At 37.2% G+C, this 27,120-nt stretch overlaps 1 protein-coding gene across 4 annotated transcripts in view; it reads left to right on the plus strand.

Moving 5' to 3' along the window:
* The window catches only part of FBXL2 (F-box and leucine rich repeat protein 2), a 56,108-nt gene that overhangs the window by 18,371 nt on the left and 10,617 nt on the right, over positions 1 to 27,120 (plus strand). Inside the window, exons 3-10 of one of the 4 annotated variants that reach the window (XM_075055935.1) lie at positions 12,483 to 12,537; positions 14,055 to 14,129; positions 17,355 to 17,449; positions 20,565 to 20,633; positions 20,720 to 20,815; positions 21,121 to 21,247; positions 21,445 to 21,519; positions 24,868 to 24,998. In XM_075055935.1, the coding sequence (XP_074912036.1) occupies positions 12,483 to 12,537; positions 14,055 to 14,129; positions 17,355 to 17,449; positions 20,565 to 20,633; positions 20,720 to 20,815; positions 21,121 to 21,247; positions 21,445 to 21,519; positions 24,868 to 24,998 (723 nt within the window). Of the gene's footprint in view, positions 1 to 12,482; positions 12,538 to 14,054; positions 14,130 to 17,354; positions 17,450 to 20,564; positions 20,634 to 20,700; positions 20,816 to 21,120; positions 21,248 to 21,444; positions 21,520 to 24,867; positions 24,999 to 27,120 lie in introns of all 4 variants that reach the window. The other 3 variants (XM_075055952.1, XM_075055944.1, XM_075055959.1) reach the window with 3 other exon arrangements.

Below are 27,120 nucleotides of genomic sequence, written 5' to 3' on the forward strand. Positions count from 1 at the left end.
TTAGTTGTGGATTTACGTTGTTGTCTAAAGTTAATAAACGTGTATCTATTGTCAGAAGAATCAGAAATCAAGTCAGAGATAGACTATTGCAATTTTAATGGTAACAACTTTTCCAGTAAGATCTCACAACATTGAAGATGGTCATCTTTTTCTTTTTTTCCTTGTAAATTGCTGGAAAAAACAAATGGATTTTTAAAGTTGCAGTATTTAGTTTGAAAAGCATTGGAAACAGAAAAAACTTAAGAGAATGTAATTAACATTAGAATGTTCTGACTTTTCAACAGCTTCCAAAAATACTTTGTTTTGTGCTTGATAAAGAGTAATAATACATGTTTGAAAATGGAGGTATAGACAATACTTTTGGCATGTACAGGGATAGACAACATTTGTTCTTTCGTGTTTTAACTGCTAATATTCTGTGCTGTAAGGTTTTGCACAAAAATGGCAAGCTGCAGAAACAGAGATGTTTATTCCTTTTGGCCACTTCAACTATTTTCAGTTCCTTTCTGCCTACAAAGTATCAACTTCATAAATTGTACCACAAATGTAGAAGCTATTATGAGTTCTGCTATGAACCATACTTACTGGGTGCATCTACTTGAATAATAGGTCTTAGTCATCAGACTCAAATTTTGAGTCCTCAGTCAGATTTAAAAGAGGATAAGCAAAGTTTTGGGACTCAAATTAGGAGAGGAACCCAGGAGTTGTGTTCCAGCAGCAGCTTTTCTTGTATGCCAGAATATGCAGCTTGTGAGTGGGCTAATGAAGTATTATATATGTTTTCATGTTTCTATTCCTTGTTTTTATTACTGCATACTGCTTTTTGCTCAGCTTGTAGTGTGTTCGTTATTGTAAAGAAGAAAAATTACCAGAAGCTTAACATTGGTGAAGTCAAACATAGTATTTAGTAAATTTGAAGTGATGCTTTACCATCTCTGAGCTTAACCGTGGGGGAAATAAAAAAGGAATATAGCAAGGGTTACAACAAGAAATTGTCATAATGCTATTGGTATTTCTTAGCTAGGTACTGTAGGTACTTAAATGGCCCACAACTGCTGTAAAATTTGGCTGCTGTGTCTTGGTGTACAAAGTACTGACTGGTGATTCAAAGCACTGAAAAATATAAACTTGTATCCGGAACTGTTCTCAGTTGGTAGGAATTTTGTAAACAGACAAACAATGCATGTATTTTTGAAGGGGGGGGGGATATATCATCTCAAACATGATTAATTTTCCCCATTTCAAAGATTTGTATAATTAAATACAGCAGTATTTCACCCTGAGTAGCAAAGACTGCTGTTCAGTGTTTGACAATCTCAGGAAAACATTCCAGTTTTATAATGCACATGCAGTCTTATATTTTGATTTTTAGACCATGTTTTGCATCTCTCAAGTCCTCTATAGTAGTCTGCCAAGCAATAACAATATAGCTATTTAGAATCAGAAACAACCAAATTGATATAAGTCATGAACTGCATTCATACAGATTATGAACCACATTAATTGTATAGGAGTTGCTTATGAAAAGTAAAACTTAATTCCTTTCTGTATATTTACAAAAATCTATAGTTTCTGTAAAGGGAAGTCTAATAGTACCTTGTACAAGTAACTTACTTTACGTAATGAAAGTCCTTTGATTTAGCATGCCTGAAATACATGTGTCCAAGGAATTAGTGCAGGGCAGCTACAATGCTCCCATCTTGCACTAACTACTCCATATAGAAAACTTGTTTACATAAGGGTAAGGGAAACATATTTGTTAACTAGAAATAAGGAGACTAACATTGATGGGAAGCAAGCAAGAACAATGGGACTGATAACAGCATAATATCAAATCCAGACTCACTCCTGTGGAGTCATATACTCATTTCCAGTGGTCCTTACCTCCAAAAAAATGATCAGAAAACTAACTGAGCAAGTGATCAGAATGAACCACAGGTACAGGTCATGCACAAGATAAAGCCTCTGGAAGGTGATTAAATGCTTTGATCTTTAGCCAGGGAAATAATAGATTTATAATTCTTTAGGACTATTTAAGACTTACTGGCTGTTTTCAGAATTCTTACATGCTTTAGCAGCAATTGTTAAATAATATTACACTACCAATACTGTTTTTATTTGTTTTAGTATGATTTACCCAATGTTAAAATGGGTAGTCGTTTAGTTTCTCTGTACCTTCAGCCTTCAAGGTAGTTTATCTAACCTCAAATATACATTGAGAATGCAACAAGTTGCAATTTTCTGATTAATCAGCTTTTGTTAGAAAATTTTCCAATTATTCTGAAGAGGGAATGGGTTTTAAAACTTTCTGGTGACTTACCTCAAATTCAGGACAGAACTTGTGCTCTGTCTGAGAAAACTAAAGACTCGACCAATAGCTTGATGGTCAGCGTACCCCCTTCAGAATATGGAAAAGGTCTTATGTTGACCTTTTTTTACACTGCTACATGTATTGTTTGTCTGCTTATGAAATTCTTACCAAGATCAGTTCCAGTTGTAAGTTTATATTTTTCAGTTCTTTGTCTCACCAGTCAGTGCTTTGAACACATTTTCTGCCTTCTTTGTATGAGATGCTGAACATTTGCAAATGATTACATGATCAATTAAGTTTGGCCATTTGAAATTGGAGTAGGTAGCTGCCATCCTCTATTTAATATGTTTAAGTGATTTGGTTTTGTTCACAAACAAATGCAAAAGTAAGCTTAAAATGGAATGTTTCGGGCAGAGATGTTTCAGATGGAATTCCTTTAAAAATGTGAGAGGCTCTAAGAACACAAGCAGAAAATCGCACGCTGGTGCCCTTGCATACTGTGTTAATGAAGAAGAGGAGATTTGGGAATGGAAGACTTTTTTTTTTTTGTCAAGGTGCTGAGTAAGATTTGTGAATTTTGAAAAGGAAATACTTTCTTTAATGTTTCTGCTTGAACAATTGGGACTTCCTTATAAATGGAGTGCTTCAGCATTACCTCGTTAGATATTATTTCTCAGTAAGAACATGCTTGTGACAAAGGATTAGTCATACTGGAACAAACAAAAGTAAATAACGAGCATTTGGAGCGGGAGTAACAGCTAAAGGGGATATAGCAATGACTTACACAACTCTTGGAATCATACTTTACCATTTATTTTGTTTCATTTTGTTTTCCTTTTATTTGCTATTAAGTTTCCCTTTAGAATCTGTTCTTTAATGAAGATTTAATTCCATTTAGAGCTTTATTACCTTGAAACTGGAGTCTTATTTAAATTCAGTTTCTTGATTAACAAATTATCAAAGCCAAATGTTCTGAAGTATGAGTGATATAAAGAAGTCATGCTTTTTATATGGAGCTTTGGGAGGCAGAGGGGGAAATGTTCTTCCTCATTCAGTGCAAAACGTGCCATCAGAATAAAAAGGCAGTTCAAAAGATACTCTTTAACTTCCTACCAAAAAAAATATTTTTTTCATTTTGTTGAATATTGATGCTAAACAGTTTAAATAACAATACCAAATACTTACACTCTTTTTTTTGTCTGTAACTCTGGAAGTATTTATGGAAGAGGTGAGTTTTCTTATCTGTGTCTTCCTGATGCAGACACAGGTATTGGGAAGAGAAGCCTTTTGTTCAAGGTCATCCTCCAGGCCAGTAGTAGAGCTACAAGTTGGATCAAGTCTACCAAGCCCTAGTCCAGCAACTAACCAAGGTTTCCATAACCTTTATGGCTGTAGCAGTCATTGTTTATGGAGCATCCCTAGGCTGTATATCATCAGCACATCATGTTATTTTTCTACATCTCCTCCAAGTCACTAGCGTGCAGGGAGGGTATAGTTGATTTTTGGCTGTTTGGTGCCCAAACTATATAATCCTTTCACTTGTGGGGAGAAAATAGACTGTAGGATAGTTGGAATGGCCAGCAGGTTGGAGTGGGAGCGTGGGCTGCAAGTTAAACCACTCTGAACTAATCATTAGGCTAACTGCTTTTATTTAATAAGATGTCTTATAGTTGCAAAATTTGTACTTCATAAAATCACTTCATAAAATAAAATTTATATTCAAAAAATTATAGAATAGGTGAGGTAGGAAGTGAACTCTGGAGATCTAGTCCAACTCCCCTGCTGAAAGCAGGGTCATCTGGAGCAGGGTTGTTCTTGGCATTGTCCAGTCGAGTTTTTAATATCTCAAAGCATAGAGACTTGATAAACTCTGGTCAACCTGGTCTGGTGTTTGACAACACTCCCAGAAAAAAAAAAAGTTTTTCTTCTAAGTGGAATTTCTCAAATTTCAGTTTGTGCCTATTGCTTCTTTTCTGTCACTGGACACTACTGGGAAGAGTTTGCCATCTTTACTCCCTCCTGTCAGATATTTATATGCACTATTAAGATCCCCCCCTCAAACCACCTCTTTTGAGGCATGTTTGACACGGTGCTCACCAGAACCACCAACTCCTTTTCTGCAAAGCTGCTTTTGAGTCAGGTGGCCCCCAGCCTGTATGGGTGCATGAGGTATCCTCCCCAGGCTGTGTCTCCTCTCATAGATTCCTGCCTGTCCATAAGTAGTAGTTCATTTCTCATTTATCAACTGCTTTTCTGTAAATTGGAAATCTTCAGCTGAGACTCATTTTTTTTCCTTACAGAATTCTGTCTGTTGGTTGATTGCCCCCCCCAAAAAAAAGCACCTATGCTCTAAATAAGAGCATCTATAGCTAATACTTTGATAAAAATCCTGCTAATAAAGTTAGGGAAGCATACAAGCTGCAACATGCAGGCTTCTAGAAATTACAGAATAATGTCACTCATGCAGCACTTACAAGAAGTGATTAAACTGGACAATCCATGGAGCTTTTAAAGTTAGAAATCTGGATCATCCCCCTCTACAAATATTCCAGTTTTAGGAAAGCATGAAGGATGTTGTGGAGATGTTAACGTGCATGAAAGACGAGTGTAGGGGTATTGGGAGTCCTCTTAGCTTGTTACCACTTCATTTCTAGGTAAAGCACGTGACTTGCCTCATCATTTTGTTTGAAACATACTATTTGGTCTTTAATGAATATTGTGTTTGGAAAGGAGAAAGATGATTTTTATTTAAAAAACAAAAAAGACAAATAGCAAAGAAAGGATTCCGAAACTTTCTACTTCAGCTTCCCTTTTGGAAGCACTCCAGTGAGATTCCTAACTAGTATTATTAAAGACTTTAATAACGGTTGTTACAGTTTTTCTTCTTAAGATTCTTGAGTCTTGCCATTATATGAATCAGGATAACCAATGCAATGGGCGATTCCTTAAAATTGTTAGGTCACCAGCTACTTTGAGTGAAACAGAGCTAAGCAAGGATGCTGAAACAGATTGTAGCATGCATCTGACTTCTTGTGAAACATTAGATAAAATCTGCTTCATGGCTCGAACTTTTCTTGGGCGCTTACTATATTTAGGTTTTGTGTTCTATTCTTTTACTCAGCTTCTAAAAGGTTACAAAAATATGACCTTTTAAGTTGCATTACGCATCCATAATATCTGAATAGCTACAAAACAAAAATGCAACAGGGATACATTCATGTGCTGTCTTCTGGATTTCATTTTCAGACTAAAGTTACTTTATGATTTGCATAATGTAGTTGTATCAGCTATATAATTGACCCTGTAAAAGAAATTACCATGTAATGTAGTTGCTGTATTCTGTATGTTTGACGGTAAATTAAACAGGAGTGGCCCTTCTTGAATTTATTGTTGGGCATTTTGTTTCAGATACTAAGAGAATTAGGTACTGAAAATATTACTGTTTTGTTACATATGGTCATACTTTTACAAATAAGTAAAATTTATTTTTTTAAGGAGTGAGTAATATGATCCACTTGTCTTGAGAGAAATGTATAGGCCATAAAAAGTTAGATGCTGTGCTATAACTGTAAAATGAATCCAGCAGAGCTGATTGTTTGTAGAGAAAGCTGACTTCTGTTTCAACTGAAAATAGATGTTGGGCATCCTGTAGACAGCCTGTTCTTTTGCTATTGCTAATACTTATGTAAGGACTGTGTAGTAATAAGCATCTTGGCAAAAGAAAAGGAGGTTTGGCTTGTAAAGAAATGGTTTTTGGTGCCATGTTTGTTATTGAAAGACTTGCTGTGTGTATCTGCTGAGAAAGGCATCTTAGCTTGAGTAGTTTACAAGTGGAAATTGTAGGAGTAAAAGTTACTGGAAAGTTTTGGAGTGTCTCACAGTTTCTAGTTTATGTGCTTTACTTCACAGAGTAGCACATCCCTAGTAAAGAGGGATTTGTTTTAATAATTGACCTGGAAAGTCAAGCATTAGATGAGTCAGTGGATGCATGCTTCATGTAGAAATTGGTGTTTGTCAGCCTTTTGTGACATGCTGCTGAAAACGAGCCTGACAGAAATGAGCCAAAAGATACTTTTTTTTTTTAATAGAAAATAGTCAGACTCCTTAAGCTTTTAATTTTACCATTTACATTTCCAAGACAAGTATTATTATGTGGTTTTATTGAATAAGGTATTACTGGAATTTACCAATGGAGCAGGTTCCTACCTGCAAAGTAGGTGAAGTTTGGAAGTACACCAACACTAGCATTCTTAATTTAATCATATAGATAAAAATTTATGCATGCAAAATTCTACTGTTACAGATCATGGCTATGAATTATTCAGCTTATCTGTGTGTTTTCTAGCCTGCATATTTTTATTGTAGTGTTTGTACATACTGCTGGACTAATGGTGAGATGCCTTGTACCTCAGTAGTGTTTAGTAAAATGACGGACAAAGGGAGAAGAGAAACTTTCCAGAGATAAAGAATCATAATAATGTTTTGTATTTACTGACTATGAAGTTTTAGGAGAAATACAAGACAGCTTCTATGGTCGTTGTGAGACTTCATGACTGTGCGTTCAAAGGAAATTAGTAGTGGACTGAGAGTGGCTGATGCTTTTTTCCCCTGTCGCTTGTTAACAGAGTATGCTTGGGCATTTTTCCAGAAAATTCTGAGAAAAACCTGCTAAAAGGGGAGAATCAAATCTGTGAAAGCTGTACTTTGTCTCTCTGTGGTACCTTTTCACATGTGTAGGCTTTAATCTTCCGAATTGCATTTACATTCTAATAGCATGTAAAGGACTTTCATTGAGAGCAGGTTTGCTATGCAAGGAATTGTACAAATCACTAATGAAGTTCCATCCTTAAGAAGTTCATAGTCTAAAATGGGGAAGACATGACAAACTTGATGGTGTGGTAAAGTTGAAAGGATCTTCTGAGCAGATTATCTAGATGATGTGCTGTCTTCAGTCAGGCATTTCTCGTTCTTACTATTTTGTTTTTCATTTTGATAGTTTGTCACCATTCTTTGTGTGCAAAACCAGTATAGATTTAAAAGATGTGAAAAACAGCAGTTCTGAAATACAATTCCATTCACAAGTTGGTTATTAAAAAAACCCCTAACTTATGTTATTGCTGAAGCTTTTTAGAAATTATTGGGCATTTCTGTCATACCAAATTTTGGGGTTTGGGCCAAAAATTCCAGGAAGTCACAGTATGCGTGTGTGGTACTTACTGTCTGCATTTTGTTATCCACTTGTTATCAATCCATATAGTATTGTATCAAAATACTTAAAATGAGTCATTGCCAGGCCATTACTGCAAAGCTTATTCCTTACATGATCAAATTTGGAAGGGCCTTACAAAGGCGAGAGAGAAGCAGTTTGACTCTTGTGCAGTTTGATTTCTCACTCTGTAGGTGGTATGCTGTACAGTGTTGAGGTTTTGAGAAATAGCTTTTTCTTTCCGTGGCTCCATGGGGAGGGAAACAAAATATTAGGAGTCAGCCATCTCTGTGTTTGGAAAGACACAGGACAGTCTGTTTATAGCACACAGGAATAATGAAGCATGTGTGGAAATACATGGGAAGATGATAGAGATTGTAGATCATAACTTCTTGTAGTTGGCAGGACCATACAAATTGCTGTGAAAATGCCTTAAAAAGGTGACTTAGGAGGTTTGTGGCCCTCTTAGGTTGAGTTTTGGGTATCAAGAAAATTCCAGAAGACTAGAAGAATATGAATCCTGACTGTAACACTTTTACCTAGGCAAGGGAGAGATGACCAGAAATCTCAGCCTCATATTCAGTATGCAGTAGAAAAACTCACCGTAGATTTGTTTGATAAAAAATTGAGAGAGGGGAATATAACTGGCAGTTGTTGTGGTTTTCTGGAAAATAAGTGATTGGGCAATATCATTCTCTGCAATTAAGCAATTGGTTGCCTTTAACAACCAAAATTACATGTTTCTACTGAGGCATTTGACTTTAACATTTGACCTATTCATTTTAGAAGTAGCACTCTGTGTGTGCAGCGTATTAGTAGTGCATGTTAAAGGGATTCAGGATTGATAGTTGTTGCAGCAATTGACAGGTAGGCCTACAGGGCTTTAATTCAATGCTTTGGAAATCACTGCTTCAGAAGTCACTGGAGATAAAAGTTATAGATGACACAAAAAGAACTGTAGTGGTAAACTACTGTGAAGACAAGGCACTCCTAAGGAAGTCCGAATAACATGATAAATGGGGGGGTGTGGGGTGTGTTCAAACAAGATTAATTTTACAGATTAGTTTTACGTGGATAGATATACAGGACTGGGGAATACTAGAGAAAGAGCTGTGGCCTGGAGCGTGTAATCCCAGAAGAGGATGTGAAGGTGAAATGGGTAAGATACTGTAAGATTCTTGTCTGATGCTGTGTCAAAAAGGCTGTTACAGTGGCCTGAAATAGCTCTGAAAATGGGGGTGGTGAAATCATACTTTATGTCTGTGTACAGTTTTGTTGATACTAATAAATTTTTTAATGCTGCTGATGTCTAGATTTGAAGAAACATGCTGGAAAAATGAAGAATGTGCAGAGAAAATGAGATTGAAAGAACTAAAGAAAAAGATTGTTGAAAAGAGGAATTAACGATAGCCTGATAAGTGCCTTTAAAACTTGATGAGGAGAAAGTACTAACTGCTAAAGCACTCTTTGGTGAAGAAAAGTAGAAAAAGCATAAAGCTGAGAGTGAGACATTGACCTTGGAAATACGGCAAACATTTTAACAGAGTGATTAACTAGTGGAACAAACTACCAGAGAAGGTGGTGATTTTCCATCCCTTGAAGGCTTTCAAATCAAGAATAGATCCTTTTCTGGAAGTTAGGCTTTAGCAAAATACAAGTTTACCATAAAGGAGTTGAGGAACTGTGAGCTTGTATGACCCTTTGTGCCTTTGACATGAAGCTCATGCGTGCTGCAGGTACTGTTAACATTGAAAGATCCCCAAGGCCAAACTCATGAGGCATGCGTCTGGAGTGGTTTGTGCCTAGGGGTGAAAAGTCTTGAAGAGGTCTGTATTGGCTTTGTGTGGCAAGGTTTTGGGGGGGGGGGGGATACAGGGGTGGCTTCTGTAAGAAGCTGCTGGAAGCTTCCCCTGTGTCTGACAGAGCCCATACCAGCCGTCTCTAAGATGGACCCACCACCGGCCAAGGCTGAGCCAATTGGCGATAGTGGTAATGCCTCTGTGATAACATTTTTAAGAAGGAAAAAAGTTGCTGGGACGGAAAACGGCAGCCGGAGAAAGGAGTGAGAACATGTAAGAGAAACAACCCTGCAGACCCCAAGGTCAGTGAAGAAGGAGGGGGAGGAGATGTTCCAGGTGCTGGAGCAGAGATTCCCCTGCAGCCCATGGTGAAGACCATGGTGAGGCAGGCTGTCCCCCTGCAGCCCAGGGAGGTCCACGGTGGAGCAGATATCCACCTGCAGCCCGTGGAGGACCCCACACCAGAGCAGATGGGTTGCCCGAAGGAGGCTGTGACCCCATGGGAAGCCCACGCTGGAGCAGGCTCCTGGCAGGACCTGCGGATCTGTGGAGAGGAGCCCACGGAGCAGATTTTCTGGCAGGACTTGTAACCCCGTGGGGGACCCACGCTGGAGCAGTGTGCTCCTGAAGGACTGCACACCATAGAAAGGACCCATGCTGGAGCAGTTAGTGAAGAACTGCAGCCCGTGGGAATGACCCACATTGGAGAAGTTCGTGGAGGATTGTATCCTGTGGGAGGGACCCCATACTGGAGCAGGGGAAGAGTGTGATGAGTCCTCCCCCTGAGGAGGATGAAGCAGCAGAAAATAACGTGTGATGAACTGATCGTAAACCCCATCCCCCTGTGCCACTGGGGGGGGCTTGGTATAGAATGTGGGAGTGAAGTTGTGCCCGGGAAGAAGGGAGGGGTGGAGGGAAGGTGTTCTGAGATTTGGTTTTATTTCTCATTACACCACTCTGGTTGATTGGTAATAAATTGAGTTAATTTTCCCCAAGTTAAGTCTGTTTTGCCCGTGACGGTAGTTGGTGAGTCATCTCTCCTGTCCTTATCTCGACCCACAAGCCCTTTGTCATATTTTCTCTCCCCTGTCCAGCTGAGGCGGGGGGAGTGGTAGAATGGCTTTGGTGGGCACCTGGCATCCAGCCAGGGTCAACGCATCACAAGAATGGAGCAAAAATAAACACATTTGTTCTGCATTTAGTTTTAATTTACTTTTTTAGCAGAAATCACGCATCAACATTAATCTCTTAACAGCAATAAACAATCAAACGTGAAGACAGACTGCCAGACAACTAAGAGTATTGGGGGTGTATGAAATACCCTTTCTTCAACATCTTAGAATTTCTTCTGTTGTTTCTTATTTCAGTAGAACTTGATACATCACTTCTAAAGCATGTCATGTTCTTCATTTAGGCAAGAGTATTGTGTCATTAAATGGATCGTCACAACCCTTCCTTTTTTTATTACAAGTAACATAGAAGTCTGTCTCTTGTGCTTTTGCTTCTGTAAATTTGAGATCACCTGCTGATTCCACTCATACAGTGGTACTATGAGGAAGCTTCTACAAGCCAAGAAGCTTTTGCAGCTCTCTAGCATGATCTCCACATCCTCATCCTCAGCCATTTGCCTCATGGCAGGGGGTAAAGGTGACCACAGAAGAGGGTTCATGGTGGGTTATTGGTATAAATGCTGCTCTTGAGAGAGAACGTTTTCAGTGCTCATCTGAACAGTCCAGCAATCTTGCTGAGCACATTAAATGTGTACTTTGTGCATGAAATGCTGCTGAGTACCTTAAAGTGGGCAGACCTCAGAATGGGTATTCAGATTACAAAATAGATGCTATCAAAATAAATGTTATCAACAGGGTTTTATAAATTGTTTCATAGCTTCTGAGAATGTCCTTCTGTTTGCATGGCTAATAGTTTTTTAAGAAAATGTATTATTGTACAGTGAAAAAGAGAAAATATTTTCCTCTGTTAATGAAATATTGGAAAACTAATATCTGAAGTAATCGTAACAAATGTCCAGAAGACTGTTTTGTTTAAGAAGTATTTCCATTAACTTACATTACATTTTTGATTCTTGCCACAGCTAAAAATCACAGCGCTTAAGATGTGGGTATCCATTTCAAGCTCTAGCTTCAGATCTCTACTTGGAAAATAGTAAACAATTTTACATGATTAAATTCAGCATCTCTTACAGTTGTTTGCTCCTCAGTGTTAACATCTCACTGTAAGATGAAATTGTTATTATTACTGTTGATTGTTTTGATGACTGAAAAAGTTCACTGGTGAGCAGGTAGCAGTTTATATGTGAATTACAGTAACATCTTTCATATATTTCATATCGTTCTCTGTAATAGAAAATGATTTTGGAATAGGATCTGTATTTTATGCTTAAGCTAATGATTTTTTTTTAAATTTTTTTTTCCTGAGGACATCCTTTGACCCAATTTCATTGTTGTTTGGAAATGGTATTTAGCAAAATTCATTTTGACAGTGAAAAATTTCTTTCAGAAAACTATTAAGAGTTGGCAGCCTTGAGGAATTGGTTCTGTGATGAGAATAGTAATAGTAAATTTTCAGTTGCAGTTGTTTCTTGTAGAGTGAATTAAAAAAAGATACTGACTGTGTTAGACTTGGTAGTCACTGTGAAACCCCTTTAGACATTTGGGTCATTGTTCTTTGTGTTAGTACTTAGATTCTTGAACTTTGATTTATGTATGTGTTGTTTTTCCATTTCTTACTCTTCACCAGCCTCTGAAATCTTCACCTGTATTTGTGTAAGTTACTTCTTTAATTGTAGCACAATTAAAGGTATATAAGCTAGTTTCTCTGAATTAAAAAGAAGAAAAAAGAATTTGTTATCACTCATGCATGTTTGGGTAGTAAGGAGGAGGAAACAGAAAATAGATTTTCAGAAGAAGCACCTGCTGGTTCTAATATGTTGGTGTTGACTGTCTTTAGATGATAGCTATAATATTATTCCTTAAGTCTTAATAAACAAAATAATTTGGTAAAACACTTGCATTTAAAAAACACTTTTATTTAACTTGCTGCTTGTGTAACTGGTGTCTTTCCGGAGAAGTACAGAAGTGTGAATTAATGTATTAGTCTGAATTTGAAATAAAACATTTTAATTGTTGTTCTTTTCCTTTCTTCCCAGAATATTTTCTTTCTTGGACATAGTTACTTTGTGTCGATGTGCACAGGTTTCCAAGGTATGTATTTCTGTTTGGGTTTTTTGTTGTTCTTTGGGATGCTATTCACTTAATTACGTGCAAATCATGGGCTTTACGGCAATCTGCTTCCTGTAATCAAATAGTTCTCTCAGTCTCTTTCTGTATTAAAACAAATAAACAGTGGGTCTAGTTTTGCAGTCAGATGTGGACTTAGTTGCTATGTACTGGACTAATGTTTAAAGGCTATGGAAAAGATATCCAGTCGTGTATGGTCTATATCTGGAGAAAGGATTAAGCCCAGTTTGGCATGATGGCATTTGCTTTTTATAAAGCATGTGGCTGTATAACACTATTTTTCAGACGCATTTTCTGCTTAAAATTCCATGTAGTTAAGTTAATGTGCACCATGTGTTTAAGAAGTACATCCATAGTTTGCTTGCCAAGGACAAAAGGTGTTAAGTAGCTGGACTACCAGTAGAGGGAAAAGGCACACAGAAGATAATAGAAAGCATGTTAAGTTAGCTTTTATGTTTAGCTCGTCTTGATTTTTTTTTTCTTGAATTAAAATGAATAATATTCTGTTCCTACATCAAGTGTGTACAGTGAAGTGTATTCTTATACAACATGAAAGAACTTTTTTATTTCATGCTTTTCTTCCTTCTCTTAATGAGGATTAGGTTTTGTTTTGTTTGCTTGTTGTTTTTATTGGGGTCTTTTTGCTTGTTTTACTGTATAATTAAGTGTGTAACTGGTTCATTCCTATACCCATATCACTCTGACTTGTAACTTCAGTAAGTTTTGTGAGTCAACTAACATCAGGTTTTGTTAGAACCTTCAGCTAAAGCCTAGAAAACAGTGGAAGAAAACCGAAGTGATTGAATAAGTTGTATTTTTCTCTCAGAACTACCTATCAGTTGAATGTGGTATTCCTTTTTCTGTTTTTCTGAGCATATTTGTGTTTCTCTGGCACTTTTATTTTGTTTTACTTTGAACAATTATTGCTTTGACATTGAAGGACAAATTCTCAAACACGTACATGTAACTTAGCATGTGTAAAGGAAAGGCCTGATCCTAACAGTGGAAAGTCAGCAGTTTTCTGAAAGGTTGCTGTTCCTCTCAGAATAGTGAGGTTGAAGAACTGTGGTTTTATTGGAAAGAATCTCATTTGCAGCTACTTTTCTCCATATAGATCTAGCAAAAGTAACTTATTAGACAAATTTACAAAAACTTTTTAAAAAATGGATGGTTAAATCTTGCTGCATCCATGTACATACTTTATGTTTAATTTCTTCCTTTCCTGCATGTTTTATGAATGTAAGTTAGCCTTTGAAGTGCAATTCATTCAGGAGATTTGAGATTCATTTCCACAAATTCTATGTTTTTAAGTAGTTGGTGCTGTATGACTACTAATATCTACAGTTATATTTCTTTTAAAAAAATGCTACCTGAAATTGTGTATATTGTTATATTTGAGTTTGTTATGTTTGAATTGCTGAGAGGAAAATGAAGGGAGCAGGCAGCGGAGGTAATAAATAAACTGTATTTGTTTTCTGTAGGCATGGAATGTTTTAGCTCTGGATGGAAGCAATTGGCAAAGAATAGACCTCTTTAACTTTCAAACAGATATAGAGGTTAGTGTCTTTGGGGTTGTTTTTTTTTCATTCCTATGGTGATGTTTAAGAGCATAGCCCATTTTGAGTATCCCATAGACTGTGCTTGCGTTCACACGTTTTAAAGACTAAAGTTCAAGACGATAATACAGAGGAGGAACGAACGGAAAAGAACTCTGTATTTGCCTTTTTTACACCGGATGAATATTTCGGTTTTGGTTGCCAGCTATGTCTTGGATAATTTGCATATATCATATATATACAGGGCTCTAGAAATTCAAAGCTGCTTATTTCCAGAAAGTAAAGGTATAAATGGTGCCTCGGAATCACTTTCATGATCAAGAGGATAATTTCATTGCTGGTCCCCAGACTCTCTGTGAGAGTGCCATCTAGTGCAGAAAGCTCTCTGGACACTTGGCTGTAGGACTTGGAGATTGAAACAATAAAATGCTGAACAACTTTTCTTACCACTGACTTGCCTAGATTTGATTTGGTGTGTATCTGATTGCCATTTTCTGAACATTTGTTTTATAAGGTTTGAACCTTGCCTGAAATGCAGGTGCATGTGCATGAAAGTCCTTTTCAGCACATAATGAAAGGATTAGGGCAGTCGTGTCTTTGGTAAGAAAAACACGTCTACATTAATGCTATCATAGATGTGCATAACAAAATAAAATATGACATCTGAAAATGAAGACAAAAATCCATGTGGAAATACAATTCCTTAATTGAATCTGAACTGATTTATTGTTTGTTGTTTGATGATACAACTTAAATTTAGAATACAATAATGAATTTGCTTCTGGATTTTGTTTTAGCTTCTTAGTTGCATGAATAAAATCCAGATGGTTTTCATTTGGTGTATTTTGCTCATCGTGTTTCAAACTGTTCCTAAAGCTTTACAGTAATATATAGGGTATATTTTTTTCACCGCTCTTTCAAAATTTTACTGCCAACTCCTCTGCTATACTGATGTTAAACATGAAGATCTTGCAGAGGTAGGAGAAAGTTTTTTGGGTTTGATGTTTTTGTTTTTGGGGTTTTTTTGGCATCTGCCTCTCTCTAAATGTGTCTAAGAAGACTTGAATTGAAGCTATGATGTCATCTTTTCAGTTGCCTTTAAAAAAAGCAAATGAGAAACACAAGCTAAGAAATAATGAAAAAACCCCTACAGGTCTGTGGTCTTCTTGTTGGTAGGCCTTTTCTGTGTCTGAAACCTTCCTGCTATTTAGAAACAGCATTGGATTTTTATGTTTTCGATATGTTTGTCTTATGTTGTAGCTAGTGGTGTTGCCCTTTGAGACGCTATGTTTGTAGCATGGGATTCAGGAGAAGGAATGAAATTAAGTTATGATCCTCTTTTGCTATAAGAAGCTATTGTGGTTTGGAGCAATTAAATTACTTCAGTATATTATATTTAAGTACATTTGTAATATAAACCCCTTAAATTTATTCATAAGAGTATGTTAAACCAGCAATTATTACATAAGGTAGTTTTGAACAAGATAAACTTTCATATTCAGTGTCTAAGAACTCTGTTTTTTCTTCAGCTATTCTAGTAATATTTTTTTGCCTATAGATTTAGGACAGGTAAAAGCTTCTAATTGTATTTGGCAACTTTTTGCTCAGTTGGATGTTGTACTGTTTGGTGGTGATTCACATAGCATCAAGCAGTACTTGATCTGAGACTATCAAATAATGAAAAATTAGGTTTTGTGAAATTTTCCGTATTTAAGACCTCATGTGGTGGAGAACTTCTTTTTTCTATTTTCTTTGAAGAATGCACTGGGGTTTGGCTTTTTTCTGCAATGTAGATTGAACTTGCATTACATGTTACTCATTGACGACTTTAGCCTTACAGTAAAGGTATTTGGCCTCTGTTGAGAAAGAATTCTGACTAAAGCTTTAAAAATACATAATTTTGTTTGTATAATGAATTCCAGTTTGTTTGTTTTGGTGTAAATTCTTCTGAGAGATAAGATAAACAATGTTACTTATAGGATAAGAAACAAGCTCTGATAAGAAAATATTTTCACATAGTGCTAGCCAGGACTTTGGTATTAGAGGTGGACAACAAAATACAAGAAACATTTTACTGTTTCAGTAAAATTGTTACTGTCCTGTATAGAGAGGAAAACAAACAAAAAAACCCGCTAATCTCTAATTCTGTAAGTATTCCTGCTTAAAAAAAAAAAAAAGGAGAAGAAAATAAAGGTGCTGTTAGGTATTAGTCCTGTTTGTTAAATTATCAGTCTTGATTTCTTTTACCTTACCTCCCAAAAATTAGATACAATGTGATGTCTAGTCAGTTTTTGCAGTGGCCACCTGCTTTTTGCTATCTTATCTTGGTTTTCCTACCAAAAAAAAAAAAGGTGTATTTTTATTGTAGTTTAATAACATTTTTGCATAATAGCACTTTCAGATTGAATATTAGAAGTACTATGCCATTCTGCTTACTCCTAATGTATAGCAAAATGCACTTTCAGGATGTAAGTAAAAAGCATTTTGTAGCGATGTGGGGTCAAATAGGCAGGTTTTTTGGTAAGCTGCGCTTCAGCTTTTGACAAGTAACGGTGCATAAAGTGTGTAAGCTTCACGATGTGAGAAGTTCTTTGGCATCCGCAAGTGTTAAGCACAGACACTCAAATATACATGACACTGAAGACTGGCAGGTGGGCACTGGCAAATCTTCTGGAGGCAACTGTGGCTGCTCCCACCAAGGTGTTCAGCACCTTCTTTCCATTGCAGAGGTAATAGAGGTAATCATCCCTATAGCAGGGACTGTAAAACGGGACTCATTGGAGGCTGCAGTTCAGTGACATATGTCTTCATGGACAATTTAAACTTACATGCTGTAGCAGTAACAGTGATGCTCGAGGAACGGGCATGCCTCCCATTGCGTCTCTGGGGCAGTTCTTCAGTTCCTTACACATCTGACAAAACTTGCAGATCATTTTAGCAGTCTTATTGAGTAGGTTTTGCTAAGGCAAAAAATTGACCCATATGTGATAGACTGAAAAAAAAAAAAAAAAGAAGAGAGAACTAAAGATTGAATTGAATAGTACTTCAATGTGAGTGGAGATTCTCAACAGGTAACTTTTTTCGTAAAGCAGCAAAAGAAATTCAAAGAGGTGTAGTTCTGGTGGGGTATAGCTGGGGCTGGTCTTCACTCCCGGCATTTTTAATTTGGTTAGAATGTTATGTCAGAATAAAACTCAACAAAATCTTCCTTTTATTTGGTTTAAGGGTCGTGTTGTGGAAAATATATCGAAAAGGTGTGGTGGGTTCCTGAGACAACTTAGTCTGAGAGGATGTCTTGGTGTTGGAGACTCCTCTTTAAAGTAAGTAAAGTCCTAGAATGAGCATCACTTATTTCCTAATGTCCAGACCAAAAGCAATTATTATTACATTTGCTTGGATTTCTAAGTACTGACTAATGACCAAATGAGATACTTAAGTAAGTATTAAGTACCTTAATAATGACTAAATGAGATGTCAGTTTGAGATTAAAGTATAGCTACTGTTATTTTCTGGAAATGAACTAAGAAATGAGAACTGTGCTTTTCAGAAATGTGTCTTTTTCTTTCACTAGTATTATGTGGATATCTCTCAGGTTTCAAGCAGTTAAAATGTTTTCAGACCTGTACTCTGGTGTCCTACAATATTGGTTTCATCAAGATTAGTAGTCAGTCAGTTTATAGTTTATCTTCTTGTCTGGACAAGAGGTGACCGTAGCAATGTGAGGAAGAATAAAGAGTGGTACGATTGAGTGCCTACAAAATCGGGAAAGGCCTGGGATTCTCTTCTTGCTCTAACATAAGAACAGGCAGGCAACAGGAACATCTCGGGAGTCTTTAGAGACAGTGGCCCTTCTTTACACAGTATATAAATTGAACTGTGCAGTTTGTTCCCAGAAGATCATTTGAATCCATATAAGATTTTTCTACATGCAGACTGTTTAGCCAGACCCTTCTGTGGATATTTCTCTGAGTATTTAAACCCAAAGATCCTACCTCCAGCTGAAGGGGATCCCTAAGCCACAAGTATGTCAGGGCTCAAAGAATATTTGGAGAAAGCCTCAGGGTATGGCTTTTTGTAGTTATGCTTTCCTCTGCTGTCACAGGAGGCTGGGCTGAATGGTGTTCAGTCTGACGTAGTGTGGCCATTCTTAGGAGGAAAATACAAGCACAAAGATTTTGTTAAGCACTGGGCATTAAGTTAGTGTCTTGTGACCTTTAGCTCTTTCTTAAATTTTTAAGTAGGTCTAATGCACTGACTTTTACCTCTAGAGTAGATTCATCCAGCAACTAGTTAAGCAATGGATTTGCCCAAACGGGCATCCTAGCTTCAGACCCGAATATTTCCCCAGAGCTTTCCTTTCCTCTAGGCCCATTCCCAAAATGCTCCGTGGTGTGTCTCTACCTTCAGGCAGTCTTGCCCCCTCAGGGGAAAGTGTGTATCATTACCATCTCCCATATTACTGGCAATTGCTGTCAAAAAAGAGGTAGCCCCAACCAGAGTTAACTTGCTGCAATTCTCCTCCAAGTTCCCAGAGTATTCACACAGATGGTCCCCATGCCCTCAGTAGGGAAGGCAATAGCAGGAGTGGGGGAGAGGGGGAAGGCAGGCTCCGACAGAGGCAGCAACTACCGTGGGGAGGAGGTAGTGGAAAAGGCGATGAGAAGGGTGTAGGAAGAAGGAGTTGTGAAGTAGGTAACAGTTGTTCTGCTCCCCCCAGCCCCCCCGCATTAACTCCATTCTTACGTTTGGTTTAGGCTCCCAGCTGTGCTTTTCAGGATGCTAAGGCTAGGGGACTGCAGTGAGGGTTGTGAATAGGACCAAAAATTGTAGGTGGGTTCAGGTATTAGTAGTGTTTGAGAAGAGGGGGAGGGCTGGAGATGGGATATTTTAAAATAATGATGTATTTAGTAAACAGATACTTAAATATACAGCAGTTCAGTGTGTAGCATGTGTACATTGTAGGGATGATACAGCTAGTTATGCTAGCAGGTAATAGGACAGGCTTACCTGAGACCGGCTACCAGAGTGTTACTGGTGCATCCGTAACAACTAACTGGTGCATATGGTGGTGTTTAAGACAGTTGAGGAAGGAAGATGATTCACCTCTGAAATATAAGCAGGTTATATTGAAATTCACAAATGAATGATAAATGCATGAGCTTTAAGACTTTCAAAACATTAGCATAAGAAAGGTGGCATTAATTTTCAGATACTTGTTCTGAAAATGACTTTTCCTATCAGGCTTTTCGTGTTGAGTTGTTTCCAGATCCATTAGTTTTGTGGGTGACATCAACTTTTGTTTCAAACCAGCCAATTATCAAAGTAGGTATTGGCTGTGGAAGTACCGAACGTTTGTGGCAGCTCTCCTGAGACATGCCCCATGTTTCAATCTCAGAGGCAAAGTTTGCTGCTGTTCCTCCAGAGTGTAGCGTCTTTCCAAGTGATTTGAAGAGTGTCTCAATTGTAAATCTCCCTCCAGTACATGAATTTTGGAATAGCTGTTTTGAGAATTCAAGTGGAAACTCTCACCAGTATAACTGCTTGCTGGGTTTTTTTCCATTGTTTTCAATCCACAGTGGAGAGCCAGGAAGTTGTTACCAGCTGAGTGTGTAGTCGGATCTGTTAACCACGGCAAGCCTCCAGACAAAACTGTTTTTGTGTGTTTCCTCCACCCCTGCCAGTAAAATCCATACAGTTAGAGGAAACACGGGCATAAAAACTGTTCTGAAATGCAATGCAGCTGTAAATGTTACTCTGCAGAGATGAAAAGAAAGTTTGTGTATTTCTTCTGGGTAATTAGTATAATGATACATACAGGCTTTTAGCAGTATAATAGCTCCAATCATCCTTAGAGTTCATACCCAGTAGGGCATGTAGATGCATTTCAATTTTTAAAATCATAAATAACTAATTTGCAACCCACAGGGCTTTCTGTTGGTAGTCCAATAGGCTTAGGTCCTACTTCTGTAATGCACAAGGTACGTTGCTTTTCATTTGATGTGGGAGCAAGCTCCTTAAGACCTACAAAGGCTTCAGTGATGACATGTGCAAAAACTCTTCCCAGCAGCTTAATATTTAACTGATGTGATATTTAAACCTTTCTGTTTATGCCCTTAATGTTTTTAGTTAAGGCATTTGAAGCAAGTCAGTTCTGGCTTATATACGACAGAAATAAACACCTTGCTCAAGTGGTATTTGAGAGAGGAGCAACACTTGGTTTCAGGAGTTGCTGAAGAGAGAAACTTTTAATAGCAAAGGAAAAAGCAACCACTGAAACAGATGTATTTGAAGTGTACTTTGTAACAACACTGTGTGGCTTGAAGATTAAGCTTTTTGACTGAGGTTGGAAGGCCCTAGGGGACAGAGCGCACTCTAGTGACTGTATTGCAACTTGTGACATTATATTAATTCTCCAGCTTTTTGTTGCTGTTCTAGGACCTTTGCACAGAACTGTAGAAACATCGAACACTTAAATCTAAATGGGTGCACAAAAATCACTGACAGGTAAGTCAAAGGGGTTTTTTGTTTGATGGGAAAATTTGGAAAAAGAAGTAGCTGAAGGTATTTTTAGTGTGTCTGCTGTTTTGCAGCACGTGTTACAGTCTTAGCAGATTCTGTTCCAAGCTGAAACATCTGGATCTGACATCTTGCGTAGCCATCACGAACAGCTCTTTGAAAGGTTTAAGGTAAGAAGATTCAGTGTTTTGTGTTAAAGAAAAGCATTTAAAGAGCTGTTCAACATTTAATAAAGTGAAAAAAATCAATGCTGAACCTTAATACTGTGTATCAGTGCTGACTATATCCTGTATCTAGGACTTCTTGGCTGTAGACTGATGTTTGTGTGTGGTCTTTTCTCATGACTTTTCTGTAGAAGCCTGGCACAGTCCGCTGGCTATCATTAATTTCTAACAGTGTGTTTAATTTGGGTTTCCCACTGTTATGACTATTTGAAGGCTGGATTTAACTTTATGTATTTTTTTAATTCTCCCAGTGAGGGTTGCAGAAATCTGGAACATTTGAATCTTTCCTGGTGTGATCAGATTACGAAGGATGGTATTGAAGCACTGGTGAAAGGGTGTAGTGGACTAAAAGCTCTATTTCTTAGAGGTTGCACACAGGTACATAATTGCTTGGGTGATCCTTTAGGAATAAAATTTTATTTTGGGTTTTTGAAATCTCCATGAATTAAAAAAAAAAAAGTTTTTGTTATAGTCTTTTGTTCAATACTACAAGATGTATAGATTCTTTGGGCTGCTTTGCTGTGCTTTTAATTTCTTGTTTCTTTTCCTATGTCCGGTTTAATTGCTAAATACAGTTAGAAGATGAAGCATTGAAACACATTCAGAATCACTGTCATGAACTTGTAATCCTGAATTTGCAATCCTGTACAGTAAGTATTTGAAGCTTCAAAAAGATATATTCTCTAAGAATCATAAGCCATTTTTGAATGCTAATGAATTGATCTGCTACACACTTAAATAATTCAAATAGTACATCTCTACAGAATTTTGTGGAATAGAGGTCTTAAATGAGCTGGCTGTTTCTACAGCTGAGTGTGGATTTGGAGTGTTGGGTCATTTTTTTTCCCCTCATTACACTTTTTAACTGTAGTAAGCTCTAGTGTAAGAATTAGCTGCATTCATTCAAATCTCATGAACTGTGTATGCGCTAAACCATGCAGTTTTACAGATGTAGTTCTTGTTTTCCCATCTGTTAAGGTCAAACATTTTAGTCTATTCATAATTTTAATGTTTCTAATTGAGCAGAAGCCATATTCTGGGCTACATAATTGACAGTAAAATATGATGGCATCATAACTGAAGATGATTCAGAACCATCTAGATAGCAGAAGGGCATCCTTTTTAAATAGTAATGGAAGAACACATGCATTTGTAATTAAATGACTGGGAATCATTCATGTACTTTTAATTCTGCTTAGAGAGTACACAAAAATTAGATTTGCTGTATTTTATATTGGCTTTTTTGTTGTTTCTGATGTGAATTTTTAGGAACACGAAAGATCTAATGTATTTAATGTATTTAAGTCATTCTTTGTCTGTAAATAAGCCTTAGAAAATAAATTAGAATTTCAGTGTTTCCGTCATGCAAATTTGAATGATGAAGCTAGATTATTTTCTTTTGCTTTTGAAAATTTTTCTAAGGTTTTATTGCTAGAAGGTATAAAGTCTGCGTGGGCTAAAACTTTCAAATCTGTTTTACACGTCATTCCTGAATGAATGTGGCATGGGACCATTTTTTATTATGATTTGATGAAAGTTTTTGGACGTAATAGGTTTCTTTAAAGTGTTGAACATTTTGGAGCATTAAGGGTTATTAAAAGTTACATTAAAAAATTGCAGAAATTAAGAACAATACGAATACAAAGCTTGAGCATCCATGAGCCAGATCTTTAGTGAAAGAGAGAATTTTCAGATTTTTTCAATCTGAATTTAGGTGCCTACTGAAGTTGGGCACATAAAGATAATGGGAATGAAAGGACATTCCTTGTTTTAGGCAGAACCACACTTACATAAATAAAGTCAGTATGTAATTTCCTCCCCTTTCACTTTTCCTTTTGCTATCCTCCTTCTCCAAAGTTGTTCTTATGTTTTATTTTACCTGAGACTAATGAGATATATCGAGGCCAGCCTTTTCTGATTATTTTCATGGAAGGATCTCAAGAGGTCTGATGATAATCAGTTATGATCTCTCCTGCTTAAAAGGGGCATTGGCATAGGAGTATACCAGAGTTTTCCTTTGGCCAGTATGTTTGTTGTCATGTAGATATGAAGTACCAACAAAAAACCCCTCATGAGTGAAAGTATTTTTCCCTTTGAATTTTTTGAGTTGATAGTCTGTGTGTCCTACCTAGTTATGTGTGCTTTAAAGTTTTATTTCACTGGACTTGTGTCCTGCTTGCTGTAGATTAGAAGCATGCTTCCAGAAATAGCCAGGCTCTTTATGATCAAAGAGCTAGCACTGATTTTTACACAGCAGGTCTCCTTGTGCTTTATATGATCCACACTTTGATTCTAGTGGCTCTCTTCTATGTACCCTGTAAAATGCCAGGTCAGCTCCAGCAGCTATGGAATGAACTGATATTAGCTCTGGAAACTGCACATCTGAAAGGTACCATCTTTAGAGAAAGATTTTAGAAACTGGGGACTTGCAAGCATTTTTGAGCACTTTTCTTTCCTGAGAGGGATGTAAGCATTGAAATCACAAGCAGTTTCAGAATGGAAAATTCTCATATATAACTTGAGGGTTTTGTCCATCTCCAACAGCAGCATAAAATTTACATAGTCCTCACCTCCAAAATAGTTCCTTTTCACAATAATAGTGTCATGAGTATCTCTCAAAGGAAACAAAACAATTCCAGAAAACATGTTTTGGAGAGTGAAATCCAGAAATACCTGACTGCTGTTGGACTTTTAATCTAAAAAAAAAAAAGCTTATCTTCTTACCTGTAGATGATGCAAATCCTTCTAGATCCACAAAAAGAAGACAAGACTTCTAGTTTTCTGTCTAGAATAATTTTTATTTGACAGAACAAATTGTGCAAATATAAACTGCTATTAAAAAGTGCTGGGTTGGGGGAGGGAGCATAAGGTGATCTCCCTTTGTGCTGAGCTGCTGCTATTTCTCATCCTGTTTTCATCTATGAAAGGTAATGCTTGTGGTAATAGCCTCAGAAATACGCTATAGTAGTATTAGTGTACCTAGATGAGTGACTTATAAAAGGAATGTGTATTTTCCATTCAAAATACAGTAGAGGTCTTTGTTGTTATTGGAAGGGTAATGTTAGGCCAGGAAATAAAATAACCTGTTTCACCATGAAGAATTAGTCATTCAGCAGAAAAATTAAATTCTTGGAGTTAAGAGGAGGAGGAGGAGTGAATAATTTTTCCAGAATAGAAAACATGTAAACAAAATAATATTTGCACACACACGCCAATAACCTAGTTCCTGTTGCTATTTTGTGTGTAGCTGCATTGGGGTTATTTCTTATAGTTCCTGTTTCAGAGAAAACTTTTTTTTCATACTCCAAATTTAGAGTTACTTTTTTCAGAATATCTAGTACAAAACAATTTTGAGAAATGAAAACTCCTCTTTTTAGTTAAATCTTTCAGTTAAAGACAACTGCATAGGGTAGGGCAAACCTGGCTTTTACATTTATCTTCTGTAAAGAATGGGTTATATATAATTGTTTACCTGTAATTCTTGCTTTGAAAACTATCTGAAGGTGAAGGGTTTTTACCCTTGGGTCCTAGGGCTCCAGTGCAAAATAGGTAGTTAGCTCTCCTGCTGTTGAGCTTTGAGGTCTCTTTTGCACTGTTCCTGAACTTACACAGTCACTGGAATGAAAGACCTGAACTCTACAAACATAGAAGCAGCGAGCTATTTCACACAATGACAACTACAATAAAAAAACAAAAGAAAATTATAAAGCAAAAGTAAAGTGAAAGAGGAAGACAACAACAAACAACTCTCCCTCTGTGCTTCAGACTGCCTTTGAGCAGTACTAGAGATCTGTGGAAAAAGACAGAGCTAAGTAGGAATTGTGTGTGTTGATTGTCTTTATCAGTGAAGATGGTTTCATGATGGTATTTTTTGGTTAAAAATCCACAGGTTGCCATGGGTATGTACAGTACATTAACAATTCAGTAATATGACTTGATTTGTGTTCTTAGCTGATTATTTGATAATGGAGTAACTTTAACCTTCTTCTGTGTTGCAGCAAATTTCAGATGAAGGCATTGTAAAAATCTGTAGAGGATGCCATAGACTTCAGTCACTCTGTGTTTCAGGCTGTAGCAACCTTACAGATGCTTCTCTCACAGCACTTGGTCTAAACTGTCCAAGGCTGAAGTGAGTATGTTGTGAGTGTGTCGTGAGTATTTCATGTTATTACTGGCCTGATCTAAGAAATTCACTTCTGAAGATAATCAGCTGATATCCACAGGTTTGATTTAGCTTTGTGTTGTTTGTGTTACCTTTGCAATCAAAACATTAAGTTAGAAGTACAAGCTGAATATAAACTTGAGGGCTGGTCCTCTGTAGCTGACATATGAATGTAGTCCACTGTATATTGGAAAAACAAGAAGTAATATGTGACAAATAAAACACGTTGAACCTAGCAGTTCAATTCTGTGCTTCTAGTTAAGTGTTTTAGGTACTAATTACAAGCCAGAAGAAAAGAAGATATAAAGCCCATTATTTTTTTAAAAGGTAAAAATATCTGTAGATGTGTTGTCTTGTGATGTTTGTACTCTGATGTGGTTTATTGCAGTGGTTTGTCTTGCAAAAAAAATAGCTAAATCATAGCTGAGTATTATATTCACAGATTTTATTAGCATGTTTTTTTAATATGCTCTGCAGTGCATCCTGGCATTCTTAAACTCTGATATGGAGTGTGCTAATGTCTCCACGAGCACTGAGGACTGATACTTATGGGATGTTTTGAGTAATAGGGGCTCATCAGTTAAAAATAATATGAACTTTTACGTTGGTGTAATTTGCGCTAACATACATGTTATGGTGGTATCCTCAGAAGTGAGGACATCTTCAGCTTTAATAACGAAGCTCAGTCATGCAGCAGCTCTCTGGCTGTAGAGACATATAATACTTCTTGCAAGGTCTAATTTTAATGTAAATTAAATCAAACCAAAAGATTTTTGGATGAAAGTAAATTGCCATTTATGACAGGAATGTGCAGGAGTTGCAGCTTGTTATACTTCAGTCACAGATAAATGGAGGAAAGGGTAGACCATAAAAATAGGGGAAGCTACATTCAAACGCCAGTATGCAGTATGCTGACATGCAGCGTTCCTTTAGCTGATTGAATGAAAAAGAGGTTTTGTTACTGTAGAAAACCTGTCCTTAAGACAATTCTAGAGTGACAGTCCCCTTCGTGTCACCATTCATACTTACAAGAGCTTACGTGTGCCAGTGTTAGGGGCTTAGGAGTCTTCTGACACTTAACTGCATTCCTTAGAAAGCTGTGCTGTTATTACTGGTCTTTTTCCATGATTTCTCTTATTCTCTCAATTCACAGCTCAGATTGGAAATAAAAGGTGGTCTAAAGTGCTATTAGTTGTGCAGTTCTTTCCAAGAAACTGTTTTGACTTTCGTAGGTAAACTGTTAGCCCCTGTCTGTACCACGAGGGGGAAGGCGTCTGCCGTTCTTCCCCTTTAATGAGGAACAGTATAACGAAAAAAAAATGACCCTTTGCAGTGATTACTGCAGAGGAGTGTGTGATGGAAGGACAGATGATACAGCTGGTTACATCTAGACTTTTGGGATTATGTATGGAAAGTACTTGATAAAAATTATGTTGGAAATCAAAGGCAAATGTAATTCTGCACTTGTTTGTACCTTCTGAATATTTTGGTGTTTAGTACAAAAGAAAACTCTCCTGCCTCTGTTGGACATGCTGGCCCTGTTAGGAAGCTTTTGGGTATTTTGTGCTGTGCTACTCTAACTTCACTTCAGGGTCTTGGATGTCCCATGATGCTGTTTTCCATGATGGTGCTGTGTTCCACAGCTCTTACCACTCACAAATGACATCTCCTTGAAAAAAAAATCCTAAGCTTGACTGGTTCCCTGGTTTTTTTTCCCCTACAACAAGATACAGGTGTCTCCTCATACCTTTTTATGTCTGCTCATTTAAGTGCTTGATACCTTCTGTTTTCCTTTTTTAGTGCTTTTTAGTGTTAAAATACTAGTAGTTGTTTTGGTGAGGCTTATTGGGAAAAGCACCCAAGAACCATGAATGTCTTTGTCTAGGTGGCCTGTGAAAATTAGGATCATATTTCCTTTAACTCCATTAATGTTCTCTCCCACCTCTGCTAATTCAACAGGAGTAGGGAGGTGCTGTGTGCAGAGACACTCCAGGTGTGCCCAAAAGACATCTGTAGGCAATGAATGTAACTGTGAGGTCTGTCTTAGAGAACATTGCTTTATAAGAGTGCGGAATCTGCTCTTGGATAT

This window comes from Buteo buteo, chromosome 2 (genome assembly GCF_964188355.1).
Source record: "Buteo buteo chromosome 2, bButBut1.hap1.1, whole genome shotgun sequence".
NCBI lineage: Eukaryota > Metazoa > Chordata > Aves > Accipitriformes > Accipitridae > Buteo > Buteo buteo.